Source organism: Ciconia boyciana, chromosome 1 (genome assembly GCF_034638445.1).
Source record: "Ciconia boyciana chromosome 1, ASM3463844v1, whole genome shotgun sequence".
Lineage (NCBI taxonomy): Eukaryota > Metazoa > Chordata > Aves > Ciconiiformes > Ciconiidae > Ciconia > Ciconia boyciana.
In genome coordinates, this window is record NC_132934.1 from 190168504 (window position 1) to 190193915 (window position 25412).

Consider the following 25412-nt stretch of genomic DNA (forward strand, 5'->3'; position numbering starts at 1 on the left):
TGTAGGATGGTCTGGTGTGGAAGAAGTTCACCATTGTCCGTTCGGCTTTTTTTTCTCCCTTTGTCACAAAGCATGCAAACGATAAGTAGGAAAAAGCAGGAGAAGAGAGAATATGCTGCTGAGAAAGGAGAGCACAAGTTTTCTAGCTTTGCATAATTTAGTATTGTGGGTTTAAGTTCAAAGACCTATTTTTTTTAAAATAGCAAACTTGATTGGGATGCGTAAGTGTATGAGAGAGAAAACCTAAATGGAAAAAATGAGCAAAGTATCAATTCTGTACATAGTTTCCTCAACCTTTTCCCAGAATTCCCTTTGGTATGGGGGCTTTTATTTGAGGACAATATATGCTTTCTAGGGAAGAGGAAGGAGCATTACATAATTTTCACAGCTTGGCAGACCTGCAAAAGATGCAGGACCTCATTTTTTATGTTCAGTCCTTTAAAGAGCATTCTCCTTATGCTTGCTGACTTCCTGATAGTGAATGGAGATTTACCTACACACAGATGGAGATCTACAGGAGGAGGTACAGGAGTCTGAGAACATGGAGTCTACCACCAAGTGCAAAACAACTAAGCTGTCTGACCCTTATGCTTGTAGAGCCCCTCCAAGGAGTTGAGGTATACAGATTAAAAGCCAGAAATATTAGGAATTTGCTTTCACAAAGCACTCTGCCCTTGTCATTGATACATATAAGAAGAAATATTTAGGTGATCTACAGGTAACTGGGAAGTGGCTAAGGAAAGATGATGGAAGAATGAAAACACTGCTAAGAAGTAAAACACCAGACCTCTTTATTGCTGTATAGAACATCAGTGGGGGGGGACTGTGAGTTTTTCCTGAAAGATTTAGATGCACAAGTTTAAGTATTTCCTGTGTGATATGGTGTATGTGCAGTAACGTAGGGCACTTGCTTCCCCCAGAAAATCAATTTGAACTTTAGGGCAGGACATTTTTCCATTGAAAATTATCACTTTAACAAGAGAGTAGGAAATCTGGGCAGCAAGACTGTTACATTCTTGCTGGGACTGGGGTAGTTGGAATTATGTGCTGTTGTGATACTCCTGGATTTCCAAAAGAACCTTTGGAAAACAGTTACATTCAGTATCATTGGGCACAGGCAACCTTTTTCTTTGTGTGAGTTCTGACTTTTGAGAAGGCTTCTTTAAGAAAGGTGCATCTGAACTGCAAAACCACTTTTGTCTTCCCATGAAGTGATAAATACTTCCAGTAAAAACTATTATTAAGCTTTTAGGCAATTGCTGTGCCCTACAACTTGTCTAACACTGGCTAAGGAGCTAGGAGTGAGAGAAGGAGTACCAAGCTTCTGTGCACCCATCTGAGAAGGTGAAAAATCATGCCAGATCCTCTTGGCTGTCAAACTAAGAAGTCTGCATAGGAATGTAGGATGTCTGGATTATTTTTCTGAAGGGGCAGTTCCTCCAAACAATAGTGCTGCCTTTGGGCAGTATTTATGTTCCCTTCTTAACAGCAAAATAAAAATTAAAAAAAAGTATTTGCTATAGACAAGGTCTTATATCTTGGACTAAGCTGTATCCATTCTGAAGTTGTATTTGCAGTTGTTACCCATCAGAGCATTCTCTGATAAACTGTATTCTGTTAGACAGTAGTGAAGATGCTTTACTGCATTGGTTTTTTGCATTGATGTTTTTAATAATGTATTATGTACACCTATAACTTTGTCTCATTTTGTCAGCAAATTATATTAACCGTTAAAGGAGTTATGTTCACTTCCTGGTTTTTGTTTTGAAATGTAAGATAAAAATTGCTTTTGTCATTAAAGCTGTACACACATGCACATACCAGCTGTATGTGATGTTTTTGGATGTCCCTAGGCATGTACCTGCTGCTTTTCTGTTCAGGTTTGGGTTGGGTTGAAAGCAAGAGTGGGGCTTGTTCTTAGGTTTTCTTTATTTTTTAGAACACCAAGCATATTATGTAACAAACACATTGGCGCTTGCTTGCCTGTCATGCACAGATCACCTTTCTGTTCAGTCCACTTCTATGTGTTTCATATTCTCATGTCTTTTATTGCCTGTAAAAAATACCAATATTATGACTAAGGTACTCTTTTCTAGCTCTTAAGACCTGTTGTCCACTTTGTAGCCTTTCTCGTTTAAGGAGTAGGGCTTTAGGGCAAGAAGCATCTGTTCTGTTGAGTCTTCTGCAGCTCTGATCTGTTTGGCAGAACATAACATCATAATTAATCTTAAGGCATTTAACATCTGTCTAACAAATTCTTACCCTAGAGCGCTCACAGTTTACACTTACTGAATTAGCAGAAAGTCCACCTTCCCTTGCCTCAGTATTGAAGGGCACTGAAAATTCATTTTGCTGGATTAAATTCCCCATTACCTGCTTTAGTAGTTGGGGAAAGGGTGTGTTACAGCTTGCTGTATCTGGGTGAGGCATGTTGTTTGCTGATGAATTCAAACATCAGATAGAAAGTACAATAGAGAAGGTTTAAAAAAGGGTTATGAATTCCAGTTCTAGAGTGTTACTCGTTGTTTCATTTTGCAAGGCAAAAACTGCACTGTGATCTTGTCTGATGTGATTAACATGAAGAGCCAAAAAAACTTACCTGATTAGAATAACTAAGTAATATTGCCAAGCTTGTATTCCCAGAAGGTAGGAAAAAAGGGGCCATATGAGTTTCAGAGTTATGGAAAACACTGAGAAAATGGATGTTAAAATGTGCTTTAGGCAGTTTGCTCAACAATACATCAGGGAAACTTCCAAGTCTACATAGCGATTACCCGATCGCTGAACATATTATTTAATTGTAGAACCACTTATATTCCATCTGTATTTCTCAAACCCAATCTTTCCAGATGTCTCAGACCAGTTTTACAGGCACCAGACACATTAGGGAACAAAAGGCTTTCCAATATATACTCATATTATCAAACATAGTCGCTAACTCTCACCAATATCAAATGTGCATCACATGTTAAATCCACGTTCCAATATTGAATCCTTTTGTCAGCAGTTTGTGACTTTCATAACTCACTTTAATTCTTCAGAGGTCTCAAATATTGTCAGTTTCTAGAGTTTAATAGTCAAAACTGTCAAGCACACAAAATATTTTCAAACAAAGTGATCTCTGAAGGGTTCAGTGTAATTATTTTTCACATGTTTTAATGAAAATGGCTTCACAGTTCTACGTTTCCTTTCCCTAACTGAGTCACTCTGAATCGTGCTGTTGTGGGGGAGTCTGCCTGGGAATCCAGAATAAAATTACTTTTCAGCATGGGTTCAGGGATGGTGGCCAGAGGATGTCCCTTCCTCGAACTTTCTTAGATAAGAGAGGAATCCACAAATAATACTCACTGTACTTTGACCCAAACCATGTTAGCTCTTTGAGGACCAGGTTCAAGTACCCAGAGCATCTCCCCCATTTTCTGCTGCTTTTATTTCAGAGCCATTTAGAAGCTTCTAAGTCCTAAAGGCTGCAGCCAGCAATGTCACAGCTAATTACTTGACCTGCAACTCATCAGCTTCATGAAGCAAAGTGTATATTAGCAGGTTTTTTTCCTTTTTGCTCTGAGGAATATTTGTGTGTTACCTTTCTACAACTGTTGAGAGAGACTTAAACTTTATCTTGTAAACAGCTTTCCTCGACCTCTCCATACCCCCACCATGCATATGCAAAGCACATAACAGTTAGCTATTTGTATGCAATTTGAAAGAGCCGAGATAAACCCCAAAGAAGGAAATGCTGAAGAAATCATTAATATGTTGTTGTTTGCAAGCGGAGAAGGAAACTCCATGACCTGAGTGTTGGAATCAGTAATTGACATGAAACATGTAGGTATTTACGGGAGTGGTATACAGGAGATTAAAACTTACTGAAATACCTGTTAAAGACTGAAACACAGTGGGCTCTAAAATCCCCTGTGAAATCTTATTAGGCATTTCATTCCATTTCCAAAATGTAGCTTTCTGTGAATTAATACTGAATTTTTATACTGAAATTTCCATGAGCCTTTGTAATTTTCTCTTTCCTTTTCCTCAGCATCATGAATTCACATATCTCCAGATAACTGATCACTTGTGAATAGCAAGTGTTCATGATACCCTAGTTATCACAGGGAAAACACTTTCTGAAATTCTTATATCATTGAGTTAATTTATGTTGCTCAGTAAATCATAAATGAATCATGTACTTCCTCCCACAAGGAGCGTGTTTCACTATTTTGGATTCTGTATTTTCTTTTGACACTATATTAAACTACGTAAAAGGTGGATAGAAGTAAAACTTTTGCTTTAGTCACCCTGTGAAGTGAGAGTAGAGAACTGATAGGAAAAGGGTTTATTGAAAGGGTGGATGGTTTGTCTTCACTAACCAACTCTCTGTCCTGGCCCCTTACTAGGTGCTGGAATTCAATAAGTAAAGATTTAAGATATTATGTTAAAAAAAAAAAAAAAGTAGTGGAACCAACATTTCGTGTTGTGAACTATGTAGTTAAAATGACCAATCTGGTGACACAGGGCAGTGAAGGTTTGGCAAACTATAAGGACTTGAGAAGAGTCTTAGTGAATTCAGGCAGCCCAAGATTACACATAAATAAAATATGTGCTTTGCTGGATTAGGGCCTAATTAAAGAATTGTCAAGTTGTTCAGACTTGTGCGTATCAGCTCGGTCTGTTTATTTTTCCGCATTTCCAATATTTTTGAAACTTACTGCCCTGATATCAAACATGTGCAAGCCGTAAATTAACTTTCATGCTGTATCTACAACTTAAAAGGTTTTAAATGTATTGAAAATGCAATCCAAACCAGTCATGTCTTTCTTCCCCTTACTTGTTTTTTTCTCAGAGATTGGCAGTCAGAAATTCCACAAATACAGCCAAGAGAAGACACTGAAGTGGTTAAAGAAAAAGGTATTGTGTTTCTCTTTTGCTTTCAAAATTGCTTTTTGTTTAAAATGTAAATACTTACTAGCTTGTCCATATTTTCATTTGAGACATGTGGTGTGCCTCAGCTCAAGGTACGTGTCCTGTCCAAGAAGGACAGACATCACAGTAAAGTTGTGGCGCTTGGGAATGTGATGAGGTATTAGAGAAATGTCAAGTTTGTTACGTTTCTCTTTCTGACGGGGCTGGCATGAAAGGGATTCATGGAGTGTGAGGAGGCAGGAGAAGAAGCTGAAGTTCAGCTTATTGCTGTGTTCTGTAGGCTTTGCATAAGGTGAGGGGCTTGTCTTTTGCTTCGTGCACTGCACAGATGGGCTAGAGGAGAGCTTTGACTGTTGGAACTTTTAAATTCTGCCGTGCTTTAAAGCTGGACAGAATGGCTTGGTTTTGTGCTACAAATGGGTTTCCTCATGAAGTTTTGGCAGTCTCTCAGAATGGTCCTGGTATGGTTGCTGCTATCCTGATCCAATCACGCTGTTCAAGAGGCCTGTACAGTGTGCAGAAAATAAACTAATCTTACAGCTAAGCTTGATGTGGTCTGTGTTTTGATACAAAGAAGGCGAATCTCATTTTACACATGCACATGTGCCCCTACTATGATGCCACTTTGTAGAAAAAGATTGTATGTATCACGATACAAGGAAGCCTTGTTATTTAAATTAGTCAATGCAAGCACAAAATCTGGTCTAGTTTCTGCAGTAATGAGGTATGGGGATATCTATTTTGCAATGAATACCTGAATATTTACATTTTAACAGGTACCTGGTTTTGTTGTTGAAAATATCTTCTGCCAGTTATCTCTCTGTTAGATCCAGTATGTGAAGTATGTATTAGTGTATGTATTATGTCCAGTATGTATTAGTGCCCTGTGAAGTTGTTTATCTTTGATTTCCATCAGGACTGCCTTTGCAATCCAGCTGAGCTCAGGCATTCTCTGTTCTCTGAGCAGGTGTATTTCTCACCTGTATGATCATGGCTGTTGCATCTGAGTAGCTCAGCTTATCTTAGGGTGCTGCAAAACTGATGCTGTGTTGCCAAGGCAACACGTTCAAAGACATGCTAGTTCCTTTGCGTTTTTTGAGCTCATATGCTAGTCATTACAAATGTATATTAAATTTCACTACAGTCCATAACTTGAGTGTTTTATATGCTTGAAACAAAATTACAAGAGCTTTGTCACTGCATTAACATGAGCATAACAACACTGATACAGACATTTCTTTCTGTGGTTTCCTATAGGTCAATCAAACAGTAAAAGCACTTAAAAGCAACAATATATCTGTAGGTGAACGGGTACATGCAGCTACATATATCAGTGGTATACAAATCACAGATACTAAAGAAGGTAAGAAAACTAAACATTGTAATGAATTCCATTTTTGTGAAATCGCATATGTGGAGCTAAAACACACAATTAGAATCTAAAATGTGTTGAAATTGGCCTTTGCAGTAAATTTATTCCATGTACAGAAAATTCCATATATGTTGTGACTGTGTGCCTTGACTTTTCGGAGTTCTTGGGTTATCATTATCAGATGACATGGTAATTAACAGTAGGTCTCAGCTGGGGTTCTTTTAGCTTCTCCTTAGTCCGAGGGGAAGATGTTTTTCTCAGTGAAATATATGCTGAAGTGCTTTGCTGAAGTGAGACTGTCTTGGACAATAGGACACATGCTTATAATATATATGAGTATCTACTCAATAAGTGTCTCAGTATTAGAACAGACTTCTTTTTTATTATTACATTAGCATGCAAATGCTCTTCATAGACTTCTCCAAAAAAGGAAGGGATCTTAGGAAATCATAGTCACAGAGTAAAAGCTCCTGGTCCAAACATTACTTTATGTGACAAATGTATAGAATACACAAGTGTATGCTTATTAATGGCAAGAACTTTAATACTATGTGTATTAAATTGCCCCGAAATTGACAATGCTGGTACCAAAAAGTCTGGAGTGATCCTGTTTGCTTCTAGTCACCTTTTCCCTGGGGAGGGCAATGTCCTGAATGTTACTGGGATATGATGTTGTGTAGAGAAACCTGAAAATGGACTCAGAATAAATTCTTTGTTTGTTAATGAAAATTAAGAAAAGTTTAGAACAAGACGACAAAAGCAAATTGTTTCTTATTACAAAGACATTCAGAAGTCTGCATGCTGCTGAAAAATAAGGAGAAACAAAGCAACTTGCTGACCAAGTGGAAAATGAGTTACTAAGTAATGATATCAAAGGAAACAACATAAATGAGATTTAAGAGGCAACTAGACAGTTTTATAGAACAGAGATTGTAATACATGTTTTTTAAAAAGAGGCAAAGCTGCAAAACTTGTAAGTGACTTTAACTTTACAGTAGCTTTTCATCCTTTTGCCCACCCCCATTTTTTAAAGAAAAGGAAAATTGCCTGGACAGCAACCATCTTGACCATGCTTAAATACTTTATCTCTGAAATTTGTAATTAAATAGCTCATCTGCAGTGTTTTTTCCACCTTCCTCCTTACTCATAGTAACATGAATATAATAGTCTTTTAAAAAGCCTTTTTTAGATTTAGAAGAGCAGCATTGAAATAGGGAATACTGGAGGTTAAAAGTAGGTAAGTTTTGGAGGCAGTACCACTGTATGTAGCAAGATGAATGACAGGAAGTCAAATGGACCTTACTCAACATTTATTTTTAATAAGACTAATTTTCTTGTCTGATCCTTTCAGTGCCATGACAGTGCAATTTATTTCTGTAGAGAATTGCTTTCATAGGGGTATTATGAAATTTCAGTACCTTATAAATAGATGGGTATATGTAGTTAGCATCTACAGATGTTGTAGGGCAAAAATCTGGGAGGATATAATGAGTGCAAATGGGGAAGGAGGGGAGATTTAACATGTGGGACCTGAATATTTCATTCAGAAGACAAAGAAGGGAGGTACGCAAATATTCCTGATGTTTGACAGGAAGTTAATAGCAAAGCAAGGCTAGGGTGAGAACACAGACTCCCTAGAAGGCAAACAGTGGTATTTTACAGGTAAAGGAAGTCAATGAAGATTGCTTCAGGGCAGAAATGCAAAGAGAATGGATTTTGTATTTAGTACGTAATAGCAGTTGACTTGGGCTCACCATTCAGTGTCATAATGCAAAGAGTGAAATGATGGGAATATTTTTCTTAAGCAATAAATTGGGCATATTAAGTGCTGAGGTGAAATTGTCTTGGATTGGAATTATTTCTTGTTGTCTCCTGACCCTAAATGGGGCTTAGGGAATGACAAATCCTTGATGAATCTAGGCAGTGGAGGAAGAAGAAGTGCAGATAGGAGATACTAAGAATTTGATGTCAGTATAGTTGAAATGCATATGCTGGTGTCAGTTTGTTAATGCTTTCTGCTTCAATGCCAGTTTGCATTGGGCTTTTTAGATTTAAAAAAAAAAAAGGAGGAAACTATCTCTGGCACGGAAGAAATAGTTCCTTACCACCCTGAGGCTAGTTTACCATGTGCTTCTGAACTCTCTAAGTGTGTAAGCATATGAACAGATAGAGCGGGCCTGTTGTAGATGGAATTCAGAGATGAGATTTTAGCTTAATGTCTGTCTGGCAAATACTTCCTGTGCATGGGTGCAGTTACTCTCTAGCAGCCCCAACAGCAGCAAGTTTAAAAGATCCAGCCCATGATCAGTAAGTCCTTGTGTAGAACGTGACCGGAAAAGATCTGGTTTAGGAGTTCATGTTATAAAAGGGTCACTTTTTTTTCCCCAGTCTCTCAGAAAAACATTTATAGCAGGAGTGCCCTGTGCTGAAAACAGCTTCTAGTAGTTCATATTTCCACAGATAATTATCCCGTCTTGCCAGTGATGTTTAGATAGGCCTTGGCATTTTCCGTAAAGTACTGAAATTAAGTACAAGACTTTGAAATAGACTCATTGTCTCATCTAATTGTTTTCAGTTGAAGCCAAAAAATGTACTTTAGTGCTGAAGCCCTTGCCAAATAATTGTAAGATCCAGATGCTTTAAAATTAATGATTGCGTGTTCTGTTGAGTCAGCTTTTTACTTTTGCAGGTTTTAAAAATTTAATTTCTTTGGAAAAATACATGATATCTACTATTCTCAGAAAGTGAACAGCTTTTGTAAAGTACATGGAACAGATATTAATAACATGTGCTGACAAAGTGAGTGTAGTAAGTCTTTACTTTTTAAATAAACCTACAAGTGTCATATAACATAAACTACTCAACACAGAGAACCATCACAGCGTATCCGTTAGAAATCTCTTACTGTTAATTCAACGTTATGATTTATGGTGGCGCATGCAACATGGCTAAGGCAACGTGACTATATAATGTGAATGTTCTTTTTTTTCTCCTTCCCATTCCCTGCCCTGTTCCTGAAGACTATGTACGGTATGCCCATGGGTTAATATCAGAATATATTCCTGAAGATCTGAGTAAGGAGTTGTTAAAATACTTAGGGTAAGTATTGTTCCAGCTAGCTGCTAGTTTTATATGGCATACATTAATGTCCTTTTGGTCATTTCTATTGAATACTGAGATTTGTTCATCAAGGTTGCAGTGAATGACACAATGGAATTATATTTGCCACACTTTAAATGTGATTTTTTTCAAATGTAGATTATGCCCTTCTGTTGTTCCTATGATGCTAAGGACCATGGGCTGGAGGAGAGATGTGACATATAAGTCTGATGTGTCTGTTATCACAGTTGCATTGTGAATCCCTGAGCAATGTATCCCATTTTAAAGCAAGGGGGGGGGTGGAAATCCAAAGAGTTAAAGCAATTTGTCCAGAATTGTCAAGCACGAGCAGCAGAGCCAGGAGTAGAATCCTCATCCCCAGTCCTCTTTCCTTTTCCCTACTCACTCGGTGCTGCTTGGGTTTGACTTCACATATCTAACCTGTGTTAGTTTATATTTAAATCTGGAAGGTGAGCCATCATCCTCATCCTGGTGTTCCCTGCCAGCAGCAGACTTTGCTTGGAGCATCACTGGGTCTCTGCACCTGCCCCTCAGTTCAGTTCTGTTCAAAGGGTTCTGTTATGGTGGCCTATGGAAAAATGTGTAATTTGCAAGCTTGAAGTCTCATAGCTTAACAGCTTCATTGAAGAGATGTTATGTGCTTTATAATAATCATCTTACTAATAGCCAAAGTTTTCAAAAGTAAAGTGGAGTTCTCCTCTTTTGGTTGCCAGATCTAAGAACTTTTAAAAGAGCCCACATTTCTGTATGGTGCCTGGCTCTGTTTTAGTTATCTAAGTCAGAAATACAGAGTCCATGAGCTGCTTTTTTTGTAAACGCATGCCATGTGTGAGCAGCTGATAACCAAAGCAGCCTTTGCAGGGAAGAAATTATAAGCTTTAGGTTGTGCAATCCAGCTGTCTTAATTTATAACTTAAAATCTTTTATTGTACAGGCTCCCAGAACTTAAAAGCCTAGCACCAGAGCCACCATTGAAGGTAGGAGAACATTAAGATATCAACAGATACATTGTGTTGTAAGCTAATTTCTCTGAATTATTATTAAAACTAGACTAGGCCAAGCACTGGGTACAATGCAATAAGTAAGTTGGCCTTGTGAAAAGCCAGTCTGAAATAACGCAAGAAATTTACCAGGCACTTCATATTTGGTTGGTTTTCCTGTTTAAAAAGGGAGGGAAAGAGAGAGATGTATTTTATGGTTTTAGTCAGCAGTCTTTTCATACGTGTTTTGCTTATTTAGTTTTATTGAGGTTGATGGGACAATATGACCTCATAAGTTCTCTTTCATATGTAATTTATGAGGACCCTGAAAGGGACCTCCTGGGTCATGGATTCCCAGACAACCATGTTGGATAATCTCTCATACACTGACCATTCTTCACTGCAAGTCTCATTAGGATTTTTTATTTCCATTACTTCGCTTGGAAGACACTTCTATAACCTCATTCCTCTGATGCTCAGAAACCTTCCTGTAAATTCCACCTTGAATTTATTCATGGCCAATTTATTCCCCTGCACTTTTGTGCTAACATTATCATGGGGTTTTTTTGATTGAAATGGCTCTTTTCCCTCCCTAACATTAGTTCTCTGAATGTGTAAAGGGAAAACATACATCCTTTCTGTTTTCATTTTGTGAAGCCAAACTTGGTTGTGTGAGTTGGGTTCTCCATTCCCTCATCATTGCAGGAACATTTCTTTACACCTATTCCAAGATGAATTCAATTGTTTCAAAGCAGGTGACCAGAATCATATATACTTATTCATGATAAAACCTTTACCAGTACAATATGATGGCATTCTTCCCTTCTTGTCTTAACTGAAAGTACTTTATCTCATTACATCTTAGAGTCCCATTTGCCTCTATTACTATGTGATGTACCAGATAGCTCACAGTCATGCTGTGAACAGTTAAGACACACAGTTGTTTTTTTTCTCCACTGCAATTTTTAATTGATCAACATTCAGATTTACAAGAAATTCATGCAGTTAGCTGCTGTGTACATGACCTTGTACTTCTGTACATTTCATCTGTTTTTAATGTTTCCAGTCTTGAAGGTTCTCTGGCTTTTCCTTCATAGTGTTAAAAGCTCTTTAGGTATTCATAATGTTACTAAGTGGTGTACATTCAGCAAATGTTATCATGCTGTTATCTTTAATTAACAATTAATGAACATTTTGAATACATATTGTTCATGGCACTCCACCGGTAATCTCCATCTGATCCAATGACATCCCTTTCTGCATTATTTGCCTTTGTTTCCCTTTTACCCAGTTTCTTACCTACCTTAAAATTCTTACGCAATCTTTGTTTTCTATAATTTCAGTTGCTTAAGTGGCACCATGTCAAGCCCTCTGGCAATCCTTCACATTTTCTGTCACCATAAAATGTCTTATCTTTGAGAAAAAAAGATAAGTCGGTAGGCATCACCTATGTTTAGTTTTCATTTATTATACATCTTTAATTATTCTTCCTTCTTTCACTTTTTCTCCCCCCTCCATTCTCCTGAGTCCTACTATCACTTTTTCCTCCTCCTTACATATAGGTGGGTGTTTGGCTATTCTGCAGCAATATGGTCCCTACCTGATGGAACAGTTGCCAGGTTTTGCCTCTGGACTTGCAATTTCTGAGACAGTCTCCCAACAGTGTCAGCATATTAAGTTTTACTTCTATCTTGAATAGAGTGATTTCTGTTCTCTTTTCTGCCTCTGTGTTTAACCTCTTCATCTTTATTGAAAACAATTTACTGAGGCAAAGGATTTATTCCATTTTGGGGCCACACATAGATTAGCTTTAATATCTATCCAATCCTTACTGTATAGTAGCTTCACTTTTCTTTTTTGATTGCTTTTTTGCCTCTGTGGCTAAACAACCTTCTACTATTTGTTTTAATTTCCTTTCCAAGGTCCAACTCAGCTTGACTTTTTGGCAGTTCTCACTTTATCCCAGTATTACCTGACCCCTAAAACAAATTTTTTTTTTTTTTGGCAGTCTTTTTTTCCCCATTTATTGTAGAATTCTGCTTACTCCTAGTATCTTTTGGGGGGGGTGGGGGGGAGGAGGAATATGTGTGCATCTGTGTGAGCAAGGGAGAGCATTCATATAGTTCAGTGTAAGAAGCTCTTTCAAGATTTTTCACCTTGTTTGAAGTAAAAGATCCAAAATAACTTCTTCCATCTTTATGTTTCACATTCCAAGTGTCCTCCTCACACATCAAATCCCTTTGCTTTGGCTTAGAGAAATAAGGCATATGGTTTGCAAAGTTTGCCCCTCTAGAATCAAGAACCCCACTTTTGATTATCCTTTCCATTTAATTTAAACTGAGGCACCCTCTGTGTACTGAAACTAGGTTACTTACTACACCGACCTTTCCTGCAATGTGCCTGCTACTTACTGAAACAAAGTCTAAAATAACCTCATTTCTGGCTGGTTCAGTGACTGTTCTGTTAAGCAGTATGTCAGCTAGCACATGCAGGAATAATTGGGCCCTACTGTTATTAATAGCATTTGTTCTCCAATGTATATCCATGGATATAAGTTATTTCCATGTGGTTGGACAGTTGTTCTGGCTGCACAGTTACTTGGCCCTTTGATTCAGTTAAGAATTATCTTTATGCATTGTAAGAAATATTAAACACACATCAGGAGCCAACTGATATTCATTAGCCATATAAGCATGTTACAACAACTATATTAAACTACATGTGATGTACATTACATATTATGTACGAATAGCTTTTATACCATTGGGATAGTTCTGAGAATCTATTTTTAAACATAGTCTTATTTCAGCAGTTTGGTACAGAGGAAATGAGGCTTAGAACTGTTCAGTTGTTGGGCAGTGAAATCTTGCTGAGGATCTGATTAATTTCCAGAGCACTGACCAGGGTGTGTATGATGCTTCTGTGTTTAAGTCTTTGCAACTTCAGAGATTAAAACACTCCTTTATTTCACAATCTCAGAGGAGCAAGGCAGGCTTGTGCATTGGAACCTAGTCTCCTTCAGACCATTTTTATTCACTTGCATTGACATTTCTCTTCATGAGGGCTAGGTGTATTGACAGACATAGTATAGGATTATTGCAAATAAAGAAGTCTAACATGTATTTCCTATTATGGTAAAGTAATTGCATGTTTAGAAATGATGTTAAATTCTGAAGGGAGGAGAGATTTAGAAACTTCAGTAGTTAACAGAAAAGCTATGACAGATTCTCTCTCTTGTAGTACAAGAGTAAACTGGGTACAATCGGGACTCTGTGATTTAAGGATTAAATCAAAATTACATGTTCTTCGTATTAATTGTAAGCCATTGATCTTGTGTTGTAATCGTCATACTGTCCAGTTCGTCAGCACAGGGAGTCTGGCCATTGGCAGATGATGACAGACATCTACAAAGAATGTGTAGGCTCTGCTACAACTAAACAGCAAATGTTTTGCTGAAATGCAAACGTTTTGTTGTAAGTTTTAAAAACTTGTTTATCAGATTCTAAAAAGAGGAGAATAGTAATTATTCATTAGATTGTCATTTGAAAATGTAATCACAGCTCAGTAAACAGCGTCCTAGAGAGGCTGATCCAGATCCCATTGAAATCAAAAGAAAAGGCTGCTGTTGGATCTGGTTCTAAGAGCTGAGAAATCGAAGCTGCAGACCTGGCTTCTGTGCCAAAGGTGGGGGAGGGGGGGCGGGAGGGAGAGATCACAAGCACCATAAACCAAATGAATAAAACAGGATCTTAAAATGTATGGTACCATCCAAGTTGCTTGCAAAATCACTCTTTGGCATAAAAACTAGGAAGGCCACAGTTTAGATTTCACAGGATATTAAGGACAGGGTAGTAATATCAGTTATATAATAATAATAAAAATACAGTGTTGTAAAATACTATATACTTTTTTTTTCCCTTTTGGAAACATACCAGGAAGTTTTCACCTTTAAACTAAACACACGCTCACAGTTTATGGAAAGAAATACTCATTCTTACGGCCTGATCATGTGAAGTGCCGAGAACTGTTCACTTCCATTATTTCTGAACTTAGAAGGCACCCAGCATATGCAGACTCAAGCTTCTTAATATACTGTTGGATTCAAGTGATGAAGCAGTCAGCAGAACTATGTCAGTGTTTCACTGTTGCCAAACTGTAGAAACTAATTACTTCTAAAGGTTGTGCACAAACAGATAATAGACTAGATGATGATCCACTGGTGTTGGCAGATAGCAGTAACACGGGAGTTGCTGCACAGTTCCATGAGACCATGAGGGCCAGAGTCTAGGTTCCCTGGCTGTTAGACACTAACTTCCAACAGCTGCTCTGTCAAGGTTATCTAAATAGACTCTGACACCAAAGTCACAATCATGGAAGTTAAAAACGGGATTCAAGTGATTTCTAGAAGTCATTCTTCAGATGGTTAGGAAGAAGAAAATGCCTCCCATGACACTGAATCATCTCTTCTGAGTACTGTAGAGATGGTATATATTTACATGTAAAGAAGACAATTGCAAAAAGAAGTCTTCCAGTGTTACTGCAGATTCTTCAGTTGATTGCCAGTCCTGTTTTGGTGCTACGGTTATGTTATAAAGCCAAAGCTTTAAACTTCCATGTGTGTACATCGTAAAAGTGGTTGACAGAGCAACTTCCTCACTCTTAACATTTCAGAAAAGGAAATTATCAGATGTCCCTGTGGAAGCAGAAGAAGACTATACCAAGTTTAACAGCAATCTGAAAACCAAAAAGGTAAGCAAGCTTTGCATTCATGCGTGTTTTGCTAAAGCATAGATTAATATCCAACATTAGCACAGAGTGCCTATTTTTCTCCTCCAAAACACATCAGAAAAACAAATACAAAATGGCGGATGTCTGTAGTTATACCTCCTTGAACTTTTCATTCAGGTTTAATTTGACTTTGGTAGTTTGATGTCCCATTCTGAACTCTTCTATACTGTTACTGTTTGACGATTTTATCAGTGAACATTCCAGTGAACCTCACAGACTTTGACATGTGTTAAGGTGCTCAGCTAATGTTTGCAAAGCTCTTTGAGATCTTTAGATGAGAAATCCTATGGCTTAGTGATAGCAACTGTTAAATTTCAGTTCTTTGAAAAAGAAACAAAGATGGCAGCATTCACTTAAATTACCAGGGATGCTAAGACAGGCTTTATTTTTACCTAGAAATACTGCTTGTGCACTTACTTATGTCAACTTAATGAAGTTAAATCAACCCAGAGCTTCCTGATTGCCAGCTCCAATGCAAGTTTGGAGGCCAATTCAAATGTGAGTCCAGTGGTGCCTGCCACTGTACTATTCCTAAGAGAGCACCAGAGATGTGAAAAGACATAGATTATGTCTGTGTGTGCCAAAGCTGTGAGGTTTGCACTGGCTTATTTCTCTGAACATCGAAAGAAAATTAATTATTCTCCCGTCCATTGGGAGCCAAAAAGGCCCACTGTGCTGGTCTTGTGACCTTCAGACCAATGCTGACTACTCTTTATCCCCTTGCAAAGAGAAGCAGCTGGTAACAGATGCATTCCTTCCTCCCCACAAAACCCCCAGAATGTTTTGTATTCAGGGTATATGTTAGTTTTGAAGTAAGAAGAGGATTGCCCCCTAAGTGAAGGTGATAAATAGTTTAAAATATGATGTTTCCCCACTTCCCCCATTATGTACCTATAGCTTTTGAACGGAGCATAAAGATAGAAATGGACTGAGGAGAGATAATTCATTTTAACATTAAATATGATTTACTTCTGAAATAATGAAGCACATTGGTGAGAGAATCTGGGAAAAAGAAGATAGCTCTTGGACTCTGTACAGTATACTACTCTTTTTTAAATACTTTGGCAGTGTTTTTGTTTGTGTAGTAACACAGATGATCATACTGTTGTTGCATATCTCCATCCTATCCATAACCTTCTAGCTGATCCCAAGTATTGTAATTGTGAAGTCCTGCAGACTGAGGGGTATCACAAAGAAAGGTCAATGCAAAGTTTTCTTAATAGGGAAAACAGCTAGAGATTTAAAACATAACATTTTAAAATGTAAGAAAGAAAAGAGGTCAGCTCTATAAAACATGGCTCATAAAATGTGTTTTAGGTGTAAAAGTCCGGGAAGTTGTCCCAGTGGCCTCGAAGTGCTTTGCAAATGTTAGTTGCCTTCTTCATTCTTAGTTCTTCCATCTCTTTTCCCTTTATTTCACTGTGCATAGAGTCTTTGATAATAAATCACTGTGAATTATTCATCATCTGTAATGCAAGGCTGTAATTCAGCCTGCTGACAGCATAATCATGAGATTGAGTCGGAGGGTACAGTATGCATCTGTTATATTGCATGCATTATTCCTCTTAATGTACACTCAGGGATTATCCCAAAGTAAACGTTTGAGTTGGGATACCTCATTCTGCAGAAGGGAAAGATGTTTCACCTCCTTGTCCTTGTAGTTGATTCTCTGTCTTTGTCTGAGGTTAAGTAATTCGTGACAAGTATTTTTCTGTTTGAATAATCTCAAGTTTGTTTAGTAAGGTTTTTCTCCTACAATTTAAAGCTTGCATAACATTATCTTTATTGCTGTATACTGAAAAAGCAATTCAACTTGATGCTTGACTTCTGTATTTAGGAGTTTGTAGCTTATACTCCCCTCTTATGGAGATGCTGCTTAACTTTTTCTGTTTATCATTTCATTAACAGCCAAACAGCAAGATGTCTGCAGCACAGAAGGCTCTGGCCAAAGTTGATAAGAGTGGAATGAAATCCATTTCTACTTTCTTCAGTTCCAAACCTAAAGCATCAAAATAAAGACTTGTTCTTGAAAGAGTTTTATGTAGTGGTTATTTTTATGTTAAGCTAAAGATGTCTCCTGGGGTTTTTTGTTAGTGTAGTATATGCAGGGCATGTCTGTCTACATGGTGGAGTGTGCTGAAGAGATCTGTGCGCTAGTGTGGGACAGAGCTGTTATGCCTCATTGGCGTGAGGCAGTACCATGCAGATATTTCAGCCTGGGTCAGGAGGACAGCTTAGCTGCATTAGCATGGTCCTGTGGGCAGAGAAGCAAGGTTTAGCATGCTACCATACTGTCCTGCTGCTTGTTCTAGAGCAAGCTCAGTCAAGGTCACCACAGAGTTTTCTCCGTTGCACTCCATTCTGGGCTGGAAACATGCCCTCCTTTGATGAGTTTTTAAGGAGAGTTTTTTAGTTAGTAAGGAGCATTATTTTTTGAGACTTTCTGGAGATTTTTACCCAGTATAACACCAGAGTAGGATGGCATCATTAGACTTTTATGTTGACCCAAATCCAAGTGCTGATGTAAGCATTGCCATTGGTGGCAATTTATCAAGGCAGAGATAGTGTCTATATTGGGATTTTGGTTGGTTTGGGTATGCTAGAAACAAATTGCAATAAACGTCAATGTGCATGTAATGCAATAAAGTGCTTTGTGTAACAAATTTGTGCTTCTTGTATTTGCTGTACGTTTCAAGAGTTAGATTAGGCTTCAGGATATTTCTTAAGGGTTTTTGGTATTTTCCTGTGTATAAATTTTAATCCTTAAAGAATTACAACATCACTTTGGGCTTACATGATAAATCTCTTAACACATAGCAGTATAAGGGTATTTTTATGTTCAGTTCCAAGGTCAATAGGTCCTTACAAAAATAATTAGGGAAAGATTTATTTAAAGGCAAAACTGGGGCTTTTAAAGAAGCCTATTTGGAGCTGGATGTGTAATTCAAAAGCTTAAGTATGAATGTCTTGGATAAGGTTTAGTTTTATGAAGTTTTGCACAAGGTAGGACTGTTACTTAAAACGCACTACTCACTCTTGGGTGTGTTCTTTCCTCATTACAGAGTATTCCTATATATTCAGAGGGATAGCTGTCTGCTACATTGCAACTTCCCTGATTCACAAACTGGAAAAAGAGATGGAATCACTGGGATCATTTGTATGGGTCTAGCCAGTTCTGCACGGCACTTACTCATAGTTTCATCCACCAGTTGTTGCACTGAGCCATTACTGTGGATCAACTACAATGTGTGTTTTAGAAAGACACTCTTAAAATACGTCATTCTTTGCTACTTCAGCTCAGTAGAAAATCTGCCTGTATCCCTTGATAATGGGGAGTTTCCGAGAAACTAGGAGTTTCTTCATATTTAGTAACTATGCCATTTTTCCACTTCAGACTTACTTGCTGCCTTTTACAACCCATGGATGACAGTGCTGTCTGTTAGGTTAAAGAGCTCTCTGGCTTTCTCTTCCAACCAGAAATGAATGAGAAGCCTTACTGTGTGTTGTGTGTAGTTTTGCAATTGTTGTTGGGGTTTGTATGCCTTTGAAACCAGTGGTTTTTTCAACGTTTCGGGCATAGTTTGTAAATGGGAAAGTCGGTATGGTTGGAATTCCAGATAGAGGAAAATATTTCGACATCTATGGAATTATTATCTCTGATTACAGAGAGATTTATTTAACAAATGTGGATGGCCTCCCAATAGCGTATAGTTAATGTTCCCAGTTCTAAAAATGTTTGTCTGAAGTGGATTATCTAGAACAAAAATTAATTTCCTTAGAAAAAAATGCTTTTCAGGCATTCTAAGGAATCACTACTGTAAGTCTTCCTTATCTCTGAAAATCAGCCTGTAGTACTAGCGTTTGAATGTAGGTTGAGAAGTGTGTGATTCAGATGCAGAGACTTTATTGATTTTTCAGTTAGAATCATCATCCCAAGCTATTTGGTGCTTTAATAAAATTCCAGCCATGAATGTCAACTTTCTGAAACAGTATAAGGGGGTAGGGAGCAGTAGGGCACACCAAAAAACCCAGGAATTGCTATGTGGAGCCATAGAGAAGTTCCTGTTATACCACACTGCCTTGTTGTTCAGCTGTCTTTAGCAGAATTTCAGCAGCCCTATCAGTTAAGTTTCCTTTTCTGACATTAACTATCAGATGAGTTTAAAAATTAGTAGTAGTTGTCAAGATATGTGACAATTTCTATGTCCACCACCTTTAGAATTGCCATCTTGCTTTTTTCCTACCTTACTTTTCTGGGCCGTAAGTGAAGACCACCCCGTAGCAGCACGTATTGGTTTATCCAATGGGTCCTTGCTATGATTAGAAAGAACTAGCATTTGGTGAGCCCAGAATGAGCAATTGCGGTCATGAACTGGAAAGGTGAGATTTTGAAAAACATTCAGCCTAGCCCAGCAGTTTATTTGACAAAGAAACCCTGCAGCTGCGTATCAGTAGGAGAAGGGATGCACCAGTGATGACAACTTTTGAAAACCACAACTCAAAGTGCAGGATAATGTTACGAAAAGAAAAAGAACAGGCACATACTGTCATGTTAATGGAGAAGTTTTGTGCAGTAAGCAACATCTTAGGGAGTATTTTGGTAAATAAGAGGAAAGGAATTGTGCATCTGTTAAAGGAAAGCCAATTTCAAGCACTAGAAGATGTTGAGAAGGCAGACAAGCATGGGATGGACGTTTGAGTGGAAAGCCAAGAGTGGGAGAGAGTTACATTAGAAACAGGAACTGTGAGGTAGGACAGATACATGGTAGAAGCTCTTTGTCTGGATATTTAAATCTGCTAGTTTTAGGGGTTTGGTTTTTAATAGTTCAAAATTTTGTGAAATAGATTTTGGAAATGCATCTTTTCATCAACTGAACAGTTCAAGAACCTTTCTTCTAAGAAAAAGTCTGAGTTTCTCTGGTCAGAATTTAGGACAGAAGGTGGACAATTGTGATAGAGATGGGAGGCCTTTGTGCTGACTTCTGATCTGGGGTACCGATTTTTTTTTTCTTTCTCTGTACATGACTTTCACATCGGCCACTGCACTCAAGGACTAAGTCGAGTTCTTCCTCTGTGCGTTGTGCTTTAGTGTGTCACATCTCGACTTCAGCTGTCAGCTATGCCGTAACTTAGAACAATAGTAATTTTATTAGTGACTGTGCTTTTGGTTGAGCAGGAATTTGTGCATGACAAAAAAAATAAGCCATTTCCAAAAGCCATTAGAGCTTTCCCGTGAAAACAAAAACTCTTTTCCCTTTAGGAAAGAATGAAATACATTTAGTAACTTTGAAACTTCCTCAACATGTAGCTGTAAGAAGTTATGAAGAGCACGTGGTGCCAAATACATAAAACAATATTTCCTACCACAACGAGGATTTAAATATAGTTACTATGCCTGGCTAGCGGTAGCAGTAGGTCATTATGAAGTGCTGCTTTGCTGTTTCTTCCTTGGTTAGCTTAGTATGAAACAATATGCCAGCACCATTACAGAAATGTGGTCTTACTTTATTTCTTTTTGGCATTTACATGCCATCTCTACCTGTTCATGCAAATATCTGATGAGTTGTGATACTTTTATAGTTGTTGTTCTGGGATTAAGCAGCTCTTACATTTCCACTTTTTTAGACTTCACATTGCAAATGGATTGACATCAGTGGGCATGGAAAACTTCATATGGAAATACCAGCACTGGCTTAGGGATATGTAAGGGTTGGACTTGCACATCATTTTCAGTCTTAAGTAATAAACTTAGTTCTATTTGTAGAAGTGACAATTGGTGATTTGAATATTTTCAGTGAAAAAGGTGGCATAGTTGGCAGACTTTGCATTCAGATCTGAAATTTAGAAGAGTTCAGGGATGCTTGTTTTCAGGTGTTCAGTTGCATCTGACTTGATGTTTTTTAGAGGGAAACTAAATGCATGGATGCTTATTTGAATAGATTAATGTTTATGACTAGGGTTTTCTCTTTCCTTTTTAGATGCCTGCACAAAGACATGCAAAGAAGAAATGAAAGGAGCATAAGGAGACTCGCTAATATTATTTTAACTTGCCATAATCTCAAAGCAGCTTTTAAAGGCTTTTTTTATGCACTTTCTGAAAATAAATGCTTGAAGTTAGACATGCCCTGTTCCAAGAAAAGGCAAATCTCAGCAGATTAACATTGTTAAATACGCAGTGTGTTAAACATACACTGCTTCAAATTTTATAGCTTATACACTATTGGTCTATCGGGCCCTTCCAGGAAAGCACTTACGAGCATGCCTAATGTTAAGCACATGAGCAGTGATCTTAAAGTCAGCAGCGTTGTTCGCGTGGATAAGTGCTTTGCTGGATCAGCGCCTAAAGTCTTGTTAGGTGCTGAGCATCCTGATCCATATCCAGCAAAGCACTTACGTCCATGCTTATCTTGAAGTGGAAGAGCCAGTCTAACTAATATTTGTGCATTAGTGTTCACCATAAAATCTCTCTTGGCACAATGACTCACATGCTTAAAATTAAGCACCTGCCTAAGTATTTTGCAAGATCAGACCAACAGTATCCTTGAGTAAGTCTTAAATAATTACTTGATTTTGTATGAATTTTCTTTTTTTGTACTTGTTTTTTAACAGAATATATGATTTTAGTGGCCATAATTACAAGTTTTAGAAGCTGCATAGCAAAATATGTTGTCTGCAATTTTCTCCTTTCTGTTTCAAAATCTAGCCAAATTCAGCAAGATGGCCTTTTTGGACTAGAATTCCAATGTTCAGACTTAGAATCATCCAAAATGAAAAAAAGTTAGCTATTTTTTAGGACATTTATGTTTTTTGAAATTATTTCACTGAGTTTGATTTAAATGGTTTTGTCCAACCCTGACCTTTTATCCAGAAGATGTCACCTAGCTCTGGTTATGCGAACAGTCTGACTCTTGAAGTGCTAAAGCTTGAGGTAGGGTGTGTGTTCAGAAGGGCAGATGGAGAAGTTGTGTTTTGATTTTACTTCTTTTTTTCTAAGGGATTGAAACCTTAGAAACATGTATAAAATATCATGTACATTTTGTGTTGAGAACTAAACAAAAACCTATGTAATCCTCCAAGTAAAAAACTACCTAGTTCTTTATTATTTTTTTTAATCATGTAAGAGACACTTTCTGTGGAGTGAACTTCAACCAAAAGGTCAACTTGAGTCTACATAAAACATGCAGAAAATGGATGCTAATGAGATCCTTAAGTGATCTGTGTCAGATGCAGTCTGATGTTTCTAACTTAAATACCTGTTTATCAAACTACCGTTAATATCTGTTTGCTACAAAACTTTTTAAAAGTAATAATTGACAGGATTTTGAACATAATGAATATGTACTTCTGTAAATTTTAGCTATGACCCCAGTTCACAGACACCTACAGCAAATGGCCAAATTGTCCTGTAAAGCTTGAATATATTTGAAGCATTCCAGGTAAGAAAAAAATATTTTGCTCCCACTCTGGCAAATTCTGCCTAACTTCAATTCAAACGAGAGCTCTAAGAAGAGTTTATTAGGGACCTTAGACATTGCTGAAAACAAAATTCCAAGACAAAGAGGCAATAGCTTATTCAACTTTCTTTTCAGCTGATTCTGATCAACTCTGTTTCAGATTATGAAAAACCTGAACTGTTAACCATTTAGAAATCATGTATGAAAGGAAACGTAATCTGAATGCTTATTTTAGAAATTTGCACTGAATTCTTTTTGTTACTTTTACGCTTGTCTGGTTAAGCAATGTGTACTGTCCCTTTTCAAGGAAAAAATATTTATTTTAACATAGTTTTCTAGGCGGTACTGCAAGAATATTATATGGGTCCAAGATGAAATTTCTATTTTTGTAGCTTATATTAAAAAAAATGCTTGATGTATGAATAAGATTATATATTTCAGTAAAGTGTGGTTCAATTTTTTGGTAAGATTTTTTTTTTTAATTCATGTACAAGAAAGAAATAAATACCTTTGGAATAACTTGTTGATTATTACTTCATTAATTTCACAGAGAAATGCAAAAAAAAATGCAGTGCAATCAGACTACTAATACTGCTAGCCTCCATAAGCCAGTCAGTAATCCTTAGGCTGAGTTGAAGGAAATAATGAATCCTGAGATAGATGCGAATCTAAAAATTCATTAAGACATTCAGTGAAGCAATTAGGCTAATCCTTGAGGACCTGACTGTACAGATGTTCTAGTGAAAACCCGTTTCTGTGTACATATAGTTGTTGGCCCAAGTACTCTGGCCATTTTGATTTTCATGAACGTGGTGGTGAATCTCTGAGCGATGGCAGGAGGAGGAGAGTCAAGGTGAAGAGAATTATGCGATATTCATGTCATTTTTTGCATATTTTGCGTTCTTCGCTATCACATATGTAGTATATAGGTGCTCCGTCACAGACTTACACAGAACTTACAGACAATTTTTTTCCATGTTTTTTGTAGCAGGCAGTTAATCCAACACAAGGGAAAAGCTGTTCCTCTGCCAAAACATTATGCCGGTATCACCATGATGCTGTGCTCAGTGCTGACATGAGGCTTCAAGGCTGTTAGGACAGTTACTGCCATTTCATTTGTAAAATCCAGAGAACAAGGGGCAAAGCAAAGGTGGTGGGTTTTTTTATTTGGCAGTCAAGTTCATTTATTGGTATTAAGGTGAACCCAGCAAGAAAAGCACTAAGATTTGTACCATTTCATAAGCCCGTCACTCACCAGCACTTACCTGTAGAAACAGAATTACCAGTGCGAAGGACAAAGCACTAAGGCAGCTTCTATTTAAATATGAAATAGCATTTACACCACTTAGCTCAATAGAGTCAGTTTGCAAAGTAATGCAAAGACTAAAGAAAATGGGACGTTGCTTTACGTCTTTGAAGAACTGCCATAGCTCAAGTGTCTAAGCTTAGCTTGCTAGTACCCTCTGTGTGCACAACTGTTCTGTCTCTTAGGGTCTGTCTGTCACATTGCAAATTGCCCTAATTTTTCCAAAGCTCCCTTTTAAAGTGCATTTGATACCCTGAGATAGTTGCAATGCAAGCAATCTTTACCTGCAAACAGGTTAAACAATGCCCCAGTGAGGCTCATCAGTTTTAAAAAAGGGAAGGTAATAGAAAAGTGAAAAGCTGTGCTTTAAAATCTGGCTTCTAATTTGGGTTTCTCTCTATTATCTCTCCTCGTGTTATAAATACATAATAAGTTTAATTTTTAACCTGTTCTGTTGGGAGGGGAAACCTCCCCTCTCCACCCTACAGATTATATTCTGCAGTGTTGCCATGTTGTTTTCCGTTACAGCCCACTAAAACAATCATTGAAATTTTGCCCTATTACTCACACACACGCACACAAATTACTCCTCTATGTTTGAGAGGGCAAAATTTGTTTGTAATAATTTTGCAGTCCACTCCCTGGTGCCTAAAACATTCCCATCAGCCCACAAGGAAGCACTGAGGAATTGGACTAGACTATCTGCTTTATCTGCAAGCAATGAAGGTAGGTAAGTTGATCTGGGCCTCTGCCCCCCTTTCCAGATGTATTCTTGTGACTGATTTTAAGGAGTTTCAGCCCCTTAATTTCCAGTTATTGTTTCTCAGCTGTTAACTGCCCCCTGCCCCTTTGGCTGCGATGCTGTGACTTATTGCGTGAGGCACATTCAGCCTTTCAGTGTGAATTAAAACAGCAACCAACAGCCAGAGGGTCGTAACTGTTTAAGCTGTTAAGGCTCAACTGAAAGAATATATCCAAGTGTACTTCAACTCTCTGTCCCGCAGCCTTCAATCTATAAACTGTGAATTATGTCTCCCTACCTCATCACAGTCAGTTGTGACAGTTACTAGCTCACAGGATTACAGTTTAAATAAAAATACATTTAAAACTGAATCCAGTGAACTCAACCTGAACTTCTTTGAATTCCCATATGCCTACCACAAGCAGGAATACCTCTTTGGAGACCAGAGCTACACAGAGACACTGATTTGCTCTGATTTCAGGAAACGCAATGTGAGATTACCACTTGGTTCTTAACACCATGTGAGGCAGACAACCTGCTGCAGAGTAACTGGGCCCTGACCCAGGCTCCCAAATCTTGATGGAGGGAAGTTTTTCTCTAGATCCAAGTCATGAGTTGTTGGTTTAGGCTGAGCTCTGTGGAATAGGAGCTTTATGGAGGACTTAATTCTGCCATTTGTTCCCACAAACAAAAGTCCCTACAGTTTTTGTGCTGCTTTGGTATGATTTTGCCT

General features: G+C 37.8%; 1 protein-coding gene and 1 long non-coding RNA gene across 3 annotated transcripts in view; both read left to right on the forward strand.

The window, feature by feature from the left end:
* Positions 1-17212, forward strand: part of RNASEH2B (ribonuclease H2 subunit B) — a 42776-nt gene extending 25564 nt beyond the window's left edge. For both annotated transcript variants that reach the window (XM_072850264.1, XM_072850266.1), the window contains exons 6-11: positions 4838-4902; positions 6175-6280; positions 9310-9388; positions 10344-10386; positions 15061-15138; positions 17086-17212. In XM_072850264.1, coding sequence (XP_072706365.1) covers positions 4838-4902; positions 6175-6280; positions 9310-9388; positions 10344-10386; positions 15061-15138; positions 17086-17193 — 479 coding nt within the window. In that variant the 3' untranslated portion in view covers positions 17194-17212. The remainder of the gene's footprint in view (positions 1-4837; positions 4903-6174; positions 6281-9309; positions 9389-10343; positions 10387-15060; positions 15139-17085) is intronic.
* Positions 17213-20568: 3356 nt separating this feature from the next.
* On the forward strand, positions 20569-24623 carry LOC140648460 (uncharacterized). Its single transcript, XR_012041224.1, has 3 exons — positions 20569-21722; positions 22535-22613; positions 24571-24623. It is a non-coding gene; the product is annotated as an uncharacterized lncRNA (long non-coding RNA).
* The last annotated feature ends 789 nt before the right edge of the window (positions 24624-25412 follow it).